Here is a 9,272-nt window from a genome sequence, read left to right as displayed (position 1 = left end):
TGAGTGAACAAGCTAACTGTCATCCGTTTGTTCGGTCCAGTGAAAAAACTTTTATTCCCTGTAGAAGCACCCGCTCTGCTCCGTCCCCTGGAGGTACAAACTTCATCACTGTATAATGAAAAGTTCTGCACTTTCCTATCAAACTTTATCTCAGTTCCTCATTTCCAAGATCTCTGGAGAATGAGAACATTCTTGTTTATAAACAAAAGCAGTAACTTTGTACATAGCTAGTCCTGCTCTCAGCGGAGGGTTCCCTACAGCTGTATACATTGTAGACAATATTCTGTGATGCACTTGTATCCTCAAATCTCTGTTTAGCTGCCTTCACATTTGTGTCGGGGGTTCCGTTATAGGAGCAGGAAAGCGGAATTTCCTCCCACCTGGCTAAACGGATTTGTCTTATGACAGAGCCGAATGGACCCCACTGACCATAATGGGGTCCGTTTGGTTTCTGGTCAGCTGTCCGTCATTTTACTGGTATAATACTCTTCTGGTATTTTGTGCCAGATCTGTGACTGAACCTCCCAACAGAGTTCCCAGTGCAGATGTGAATGTGGCCTTAGTTTGTTACAATGTATCAGTCTGGAATCAAGGATGTTTATATCACAGAGCATTGTCTGGACTACTTAGGCTCATTCATATATGCAGCAAATTGAAAACAATGGTTTAGTTTAAGTTCCCATCAATTTCAATAGGACAGTAGGGACTGAAGTGCCTCACTGTGTATTTTTTTTTTTTTTTGTTTTGTTTTTTTTTTTTTGTACGCAATAGTCAGTGGGTGACGGAACTGAAAGGTTTCTACTTGGTTCAAATTTTTTTTTTTTGTCCATTTAGCACATCACTCTTGAAGTGGTTGTGGCTTGCTCACGAGAGTATCTATTTTCAGTGGGTAATATGCAGTGCCAATATATATTTAAGTTGCATTCATACAACCAAATTGTATTTTTAACCTCTTCCCTTTTTGCATGTGTAAATATGTAGTGTTCACTAAGTATTTATGCTCACAAAAAATGGCAAGAAGCCGCTATTGATTTACTGCATGAATGCACGTGTCATGCATATTCACTGTGTATTTGCGGAATTCCATTGAGTTCAATGGACTATTGCAGTCCATTATACAGAACAAAATTTATTTATTTTTTCTTCAGGTGTATGAAAAATGCATGTTTGAATACCTCAATGCAAGTCAATGTGGTTTCACCTCTGTTTATTACCAGCGGCAAAAACACCTAAAGAAGTGAAACTGGTTTCCTATGGCCGAGAATCTTGCGCGAGTTTTGTGCGTTGTGAGACTATTAAAACTCATGTGAATATGAACTCCATTCTTTTGAATGGAGTCATACACACAAGCTATGTTTTTCTTCACGAAGAGGGAAAAATGGCTGCATGTCCGATCTCTTTGCATTCTTCGGAACGCTTCACTCATTGATTTCAATCCAGCCTTAAATGCATCACATGGTTCAAGCATGCCGTGCGTGCGAGTCTGATGCGAGGTTTCCCATTGAAATCAATGGGAAACCCTTCCGATCCACTATCGTGTGTAAAACATGCGAAAGAGAATCGGAATTTCACAGAAGGGATGCAAGGTGAATTTGCCTGAAAATTGTGTCATTTCTGCAGGTGAAACGCGTGTTGAAAAATGCGATATCGGGCAGTTTCTCTGCCAGGTATCGCACTCGCCTGGGTGTAGGTAGCCTGAGCATTAACGACAAATTGCAAAACGGATCCTTTAAAAACATATGCAATTGAAAACAAAATTTAAAAAAAACCTGATAAATATATTGCTGGATCTCAGGCTTGTTGCTGCTTGTAAACGCTCAGTGCTTCACATAGAAGGTGAAGTGCTGAGCGAGAAGCTCGTGATCCATCGTTGAACTCTGTCTAAATGCTCTGCCTGAGCGCTAACTACCTTAGCAGTGATGTCAGCGCTTGTACAGTGTTTAGATGACTCTCCTCCCTGTCTGAAATGACTGATAACAGGGAGCAATAGACTGTACTCGCTCATACCAGACTTATCATTCACTTTAACTTAAAAAGACTGATAAGGGAACAATAGCTCATGTTCATGAAGACCATAGTGTGAAGCAGTCATCTGCAGCGAATGAGTCTGAGATGCTCTGCAGAACATGGGCTCAATAAAAGTACCCTGCAAACTGGAGCGGTCTACAAAAACTGAATGAAGCTTCTGCCCCCCCCCCATATCTCATGTTAACCTATAATCTGTCCATGAAGATGAGCCAAACCCCCAATAATGCATCAGACCCTTATGACGCCTCTGAGACCACCACCTACAATTGCATAGATATAGAGTGGTTTACTGGTGGGAAGAGGGGTCTTCTCAGAAGATGCCAGTATTTATACTGTATGGAGGGACTAAGAAATTTTGACAAGACATTTAGTCTGGGTAAAAGTGGGGACGCGTCTTCTAGAGAGTTTTTTCACTATATACATGAAGCAGACTCCTGCAGGGGCGTAGTAATAGGGGTACAGAGGTAGCAGTCAAGATCAGGCCATGGAGCCAAAGGCCTCCCTATTACATAAGACACCTACATTAATGACGCATTGGGTGGGGGTCCTGTTTACAGATTTTGCATTGGAGCCCACAAACTTCTAGTTGGATCCCTGAAATACAGTGACCACTTTATCACTATGGATATTCATTTTCCCAACTGATTGCACATCACAAGACCCCACCACAGCTGTAGTTCCCCCCCCCCCCCACCAGCAAACGTCCCTCAATAATTGTATCCAGCACCCCAATGACTAATCAACCTTTTAATAGCTTGTGCTATGCGTTGTGTAAATGGACCCCATGAGTCTTGTATCTTGCACCCCAATGACATAAGAAAGAACAGCTCCATGGTGGGCTCTGGGGTCTCCAGTATTTGACATATGTTTCCACACTTCTGTCCCTTCCCTCTCACACCTCCTTGTCTTGTCTCCCCAGGACACAGGTCATTTCCCACCCCTGGAGCCAGGTTCACTTGTTGGAGCCTCATCTGCATAACAAAGGTCTGTTGGGGAAGTGGTCAGCATGAGAGACTCTGACACCTTGTACTGCAGCTTCTCATCAGGGACTACGCTCCAGAGCAATGAGCCGCTCAGCCTGGTGACCCTCAGCTCTGGTCATCAGCAGTTTGACATGTCTGCTGGGTACCAATCCTGGGGGCCCCTGTCTGCGCATAATGATGGGGGTCAGTGGGGCACAGAGACAGGTAAAGACCCTACAGCTTGCATCCAGGATCCATCCTGCTCCAAACTCCCGGTCACTAAGAGTATGAAAGACCAAAGATCCACTGAGGGCAAGACCACCAAAAAGATGAAGAAGAAAAACTACCAGCGTTACGCCAAACCGCCCTACTCTTATCTGGCCATGATTGCCTTCGTCATTCAGAACTCTCCCGACAAGATGCTTAAGCTCTCTCAGGTAAGTTCTAACTCACTAGGGTCTCCTCCGAGCCCACTACTAGTGTCCAGATCCCCATTGTGGAAGATATTAACTGGCTGATATTATGGGGACTCGCCAGGGCAGTAGTCTGGACTCTACAACTCAAGGCATGTCCTGTCAGGGTTCTACTGCAGCTAGTTTCTCAAAAGCTGAAGAGTCACTAGCTGCAGACTACTGTAGGGTCACATATTCACTTTATCGTTTTCTTGGTTGTATCCTTTATAGCGGTGGGTTGTGGACAGCTCAGGGGGTGGAGGATGGATTATATGGGGTTCCTGTTGGTCTCATTCTGCTAAGGCCATACAGGGTTTAGATGATATGGGGGGGGAGCTTCCATACTGAATACTCGTTCCCTGAGCTGTCAGTTCTTGGTTGACCTATAGTGCTCTCATACATGTCTGACAGTTTGTAGTCTACCCCAGGGCAGGATTTGCTGAACCAGGGTTCTACATGGAAGTAATGCTATGCGGTCAGGGTCATCACCCACCACTTTAGAGCAAAGGCTGTCAAATTTGCAGATTCTGGTGGGACCCAGGAACCATCTAATGTGTATGGAGGAGTTGGGAGATATGTTGGCCACAATTGCTTACCATCACAGTAGACTGGGGGCATCTCAAAATGCTTGATTGGGTCACAATTATCTGTTCTCAGTACGGTCTCCTTGGCTAATCACTATAGCGATATTCTCTCTAAGCACACACCCCCCTCCCAGGAGTTGGCAGCTGGGAGGGACTGTATTTGAAGTCTGTAGTATATCCAGCTTCTCATTATAATTAGTTGGTGACCTGGTCTACCCTCCCATTGTCCTGGCCTCTTTGTTGTCCTGTTTATCTGTTTGCAGCGTTAATCCCATTTGCTTTAGAAGTTACAAGATGCTGAAGAATCTCTTATCCTCTGAATGGAAAGGAAGGGGGAGGGGACACACACACACATTCATATATACAGTATAGAGCCTCTGTATACACAATAGTATTCCAAGTGTGCAGTATTAAGGTGGTTGGAGGTGAGAAATGGTGGTCACCAAAGACTGAGGTATTCACATATATAGTAAGGGGGTTGGGTCAGGATGGACTAAGTGGGGGACATTCAGTATTTAGGGGGTCTGTAGCAACTGTATCAATTGTGTAGATAGTATGGAGAGTACTCAAGGTATCCAGATCATAAGGGAAGGGGTGTGAAAAGGGAGTCAGACTGTGAATTAACATACTTCAGAAAGGGGGCACTAGAGTCGGTGCAGGGGGTAGTCACAAGTGTGTGTGTGTGTGGGGGGGGGTTACTGACAGTATTGGGTTGTCACTGGAGATGGGTGTAATGGCATGTATAATATGGGGGTTTCACTGGAGTTGAGGGTTATTGGCATAGTATTGGGGTGTCGCTGGAGATGTGGATGGGGTGACTGACATGGGGTGTCACTGGAGATGAGGGTATTGTTATACATAGTATGGGACCACCACTGCTGATATAGTATTGGGGTGTAATGGGACGTTTGTTGTACTGACATGTATAGTATGGGTGGGGGGAACTCGCTAGAGATGGGGAGGGTTGATGGGGGTACTAACATGTATAGTGTGGGCTGGGGTGGAAAATTTGCATCCAGATAAGTGCAGATTGGGGGAAGGGGATCATTCACATCCAGCTGAGACTATGATAACACTTTGGGAACCGTCACTACTGTAAACGAAACCTGGAGGCAAAAGGTCAGAGACCTAAAGATTGGGGGTGGTCTCAGCAGGGAGCCCACTGCTGTGGATGTGGCACTTGTGAGTGACAGTGACAGCTCTCAGATAACCGCCTCCTGCTGTGACCTGATCCCAATCTGTGCCTTATCTAAATCCTGAAGACAAATGACCGGAATGTCGCCCCTTCCCCGATAAAGCGCCCCCCCCCCCCCCCCCATTCACCTTAACACATGGTCACTGGGGGGCACCCTCATCCTTTCAGACTATGGCACCAAATTTAGTTTTTTTTTCCGCTCGATTTCCATCTATTTAGTTTTGCTTATTTATACAGTACATATATCCTGCAGTGCTGTAAAGAGCTCATCGCTCTATCAGGGCGAACAGTCTAAATTCCAAATTTATTCATCAGGTTGCTCTTGTAGTGTGAGAGGAAACCCAGGAGAACATGTAGACCCCATGCAGTAATAGTAAAAGCTAAAAGGAGATGTAAAATGTGCAAAGTTTATCTAGAAGTCGTGAGGGGAAAGAGAAATGGAATATGTATGCATACATCACATGTAGCATCACGATTAGTTTGGTGAAATTGGCACTTTTTTTTTTTAATTGTGCCGATGTCCTAGGACACTAATTATCTCCTGTTGTACAGTTTTTGCAGTAAATGGTATATCAGTCAGTATTCACTCTGTTGATATTCACCACCGCCCATTACATTAACCCTTATGTTTTTCTCAGATTTTGAAAAGCATTGAAGTCCTGTTCCCGTTCTTTAAAGGAGACTACATTGGATGGAAGGACTCAGTGCGCCACAATCTATCCTTCAATGACTGCTTCAGAAAGGTATAGTGTAAAGTCCCCTGTCCTGAAGGTAGGGACACAACGCGGTATAACGTTCCCTGTCCTGAAGGTAGGGATGGGAATTGTCCCATCAGGGCTGTAGAATGTGTAGTTGGGGCCACTGGTGCCCCATATGTGGGGTGAGTAGGGCCGGACACAGCATGGGGTGTTTAGCTCTTTCTCTAGAGTCATGTTTCGTATGTTTCTTCCCTTAGTCCCATTGCAAAATGTTGCATGGTTGCCGTACACTTGGAGTCTTCATTGACTAAGTTCACCCTAAGGGTCTGATATGTCTTCGTTCTTGCAGGTGCTGAAGGATCCAGGGAAGCCTCAGGCCAAAGGTAACTTCTGGACGGTGGACGTGAGCCGGATCCCTCTGGACGCAATGAAACTACAGAACACGGTCATGACTCGAGGTGGACCAGAGCTCTTCGTCCATGACTTATCTCCTTACATCCTGCACAATTACAAGAACAACAGCAATGGAGACCTCTACAAACAGATGCCCGGCAGTAATCATTCTAGCGCCAGCTCTACAGGAGAAAACTCTGATCATCTCCACAATGCTGTCAAACTAAACAGCTCCTTCATGATCGACTCCTTACTCCATGATTTGCAAGACGTTGATCTTCCAGATGTCTCAAAGGCAGTGGAGAACCAAAAACAAGGTCATTCCCAGACTAACAATCTCTGGGCCCCCACACCTCACCTGTGCAACTCCTCACATTTGCTCCAGAGCTCCAGTAGTCCTAGCTTTCCCACTAGCCAATCCATCTACTCCTCATCCAGTGCCAGTGTGTCCACCATGTCTCCACTCAGCTGTGATGAGAAGCCTGAACACTGTAGGGAGGTGTCGGGAAGTCCACAACAGCCCATAAAACGTAAAAAAAAGGACAATGAGAGTAGAGGTGGTAGTTCTGATTCAAGTGCTGGACAGTGTTCTCCATGTGGACCTTCCTCTATTCCTTCAGAGCTGCCAACATCTTACACGAAGTGTGTGCCACCCAACATGGTGGCTCCTCCAAGTGTTCTTCCTTTCTTCCCCTTTTCACGGTATCCCTACTATAGCTATGGACCTTCCCCTTACATGACGCCACCATACTGGGGATTCCTGTCACAATCCACGAACCCTGAGAATCCATGCCCAGCCCCCCCTCCTGATCTGGAGAACATGTTGAGGGCTGTGCCACCCAACAAAAGTGTATGTGATGTATTGATGACTCACCCAGGAGATCTAATTCACCCGGCCTTCCTGGGCCAATACCTGCCCAGCTCCAGCAACCAAGGTCAAAGTCTTCTGTAGGTGGAACCTTCTTCACAGGACTGAGGACCTTGGCATAGTGCATATGACTCCTTTTTTAAGCTTTTCTTTTGGACGAAGATTGTGCCTCATGAGGTGTTCCAGACCTAAGTGACTTGCTCCTTTTATGCAATGAGTTGCTGCACACCATAGTGACCTGGACTATTAAGAGTAGTTTGCTTTATGTTAAGTCGTCAGGATTTTTGCACAGAAGTCTTCCTCCTTATGTTGACTGTATTGATTTTCGACAGCTGAGAAATTGGCATAAGATAAACCTCTGATATTTATAGATGTTGGCTGTGATTACCATATTTATAAAGCCATGTATTAGCTAGATCTTGACGCCACCATTGTGGTTGTCTAGGCTAGGAATGATCATACGTGTGACTTATTGTATGTTCTTGACCTCTGCCACGTACACTGTCTGTTCCACTTGCTCAGCCTCAATGATGCAGTTATAGGTGCAGATCCTATACTCTCACACATAGTGGTGCCTTCCCCAGTAATCCAGATATAGATGACATGTCAGTTATGATGGATCAGGCAGATCAGTGATATCCCTGATGACTTCAGTCCCATAGATGTTTTATTACCTTAGGTGACTCTGATCTCTCCCCAGGATTTAGGATGTTCCCCTTCCCTATTTTATTATAGATGAGACTACATGGAAACTTCATTGATTTGCACTTTATCTGCTTGCACTTTATCTATTTTGTAATAAATGCTGGTAGATTTTACACTCTGTCTACAGAAGTATTTATATATGATGCAACCGCTCTGCACTTCCACGCTACAACTAGAGATATTATCTGTGTATCAGAATCTGCCAACAACCACTGTTTAGTGTGGTTGAGATAAACCCATGATCTCTGAGGACCTGCATGGTACTTGTTCTACCTGCCTGTTCATGGTGCTATTCCGGAGATAGGCAGCTGTCAGACACGTCGCTTATCTCGCCTCCTCTGTTAATTCACCTGCTGCAGTCTCATGTGCTCAGTTGCTGGATTCTGGACCATGGCATAATTCCACTTGCAATAAAAGTTTATAAACCTCTTTACCCCAGCCCACCAGGAATATCAAGGTCGTGTCCTTTTTTCTCTCCCCCCCCCCCCCCCCTCATGCCTTGACCATCAAGGATACAGACAGTAACATCCTTGTTTGTCCCAGTACACCAGTGATATTGACATTAACACCTATGCCAAAGACTACCAGGGATACTAATGTTAACTCCTTTTTAGCCCTGGACCACTAGGGATACGGATGTTGAGCCCCTTCTCTATCCACAGGCCAGCAGGAATCCAGACTTTAACCCCTGTCTTTGCCCACCGTGGATATGGATGATAAACCCCCTTATTTGCTCTAGACCACCAGGCATATGCATGTCATCAACCTACTTTGCCTCCAAACCACCATGGATACAGATGTTAACCCTCTTCTCTGCCCCCAGACAACCAGATAGATATGTGGATATTTACCCCCTTTACTCTAGACCACCAGGGATATTGACCTCAACAGCCTTCTCTGCTCTCAGCCCACCAGGGATACAGATATCAACCTCATTTATTTTTTTTTGCACGCCTAATGAGTTTTATAACTAGTGTGTAACAAAGATTGGGGTTTATATTCTTTATTCACACTTTCATCTGTAATAAGTAATGAACATAAATATCACATGGCGATCAGGATGACACTTCTAGTAATCGGTGTGCATGCCAATAAGAGTGCCAACAGAAACGCTCCTCTGTTAACCCCGTCATGTCCGCCTTCACCTATCGCCCTGCGGGCTTCGGTTCCGGCCTTCCTTTCACCTGGAATGGAATAGAACACATCACAAGCCGCAATATACACCATGCATGCTACCTGCAGATTTTATTGCGTAATTGAAAACTGCTCAAAACCTGCCTCTAATTGCTTATCGAAATCTGCAGTTAGCCCTGTGGATTTTGGTGTGCAATTCTGCATCTTTGGCTGCGTCCTGCGGTGTAATTCCGTCCTGTGTAAAAGGTCCTTT

At 45.1% G+C, this 9,272-nt stretch overlaps 1 protein-coding gene across 1 annotated transcript; it reads left to right on the top strand.

Moving 5' to 3' along the window:
• Positions 1-3,034: 3,034 nt before the first annotated feature.
• LOC136578679 (forkhead box protein H1-like) lies at positions 3,035-7,264 on the top strand. Its single transcript, XM_066578868.1, has 3 exons — positions 3,035-3,427; positions 5,860-5,964; positions 6,269-7,264. The coding sequence occupies exons 1-3, from the start codon at positions 3,035-3,037 to the stop codon at positions 7,262-7,264; spliced, it is 1,494 nt and encodes a 497-aa protein (XP_066434965.1).
• The last annotated feature ends 2,008 nt before the right edge of the window (positions 7,265-9,272 follow it).

Source organism: Eleutherodactylus coqui, chromosome 9, assembly GCF_035609145.1.
Source record: "Eleutherodactylus coqui strain aEleCoq1 chromosome 9, aEleCoq1.hap1, whole genome shotgun sequence".
Lineage (NCBI taxonomy): Eukaryota > Metazoa > Chordata > Amphibia > Anura > Eleutherodactylidae > Eleutherodactylus > Eleutherodactylus coqui.
This window is presented reverse-complemented; position numbering and strand designations above follow the sequence as displayed.

Excerpts from the sequence above, each read along its gene's own strand:
- LOC136578679 (XM_066578868.1), top strand. The coding sequence starts at position 3,035 with ATGAGAGACTCTGACACCTTGTACTGCAGCTTCTCATCAGGGACTACG. Across the intron at positions 3,428-5,859 it reads AGATGCTTAAGCTCTCTCAG|ATTTTGAAAAGCATTGAAGT; the intron begins GTAAGTTCTAAC and ends TGTTTTTCTCAG. Across the intron at positions 5,965-6,268 it reads TCAATGACTGCTTCAGAAAG|GTGCTGAAGGATCCAGGGAA; the intron begins GTATAGTGTAAA and ends TCGTTCTTGCAG.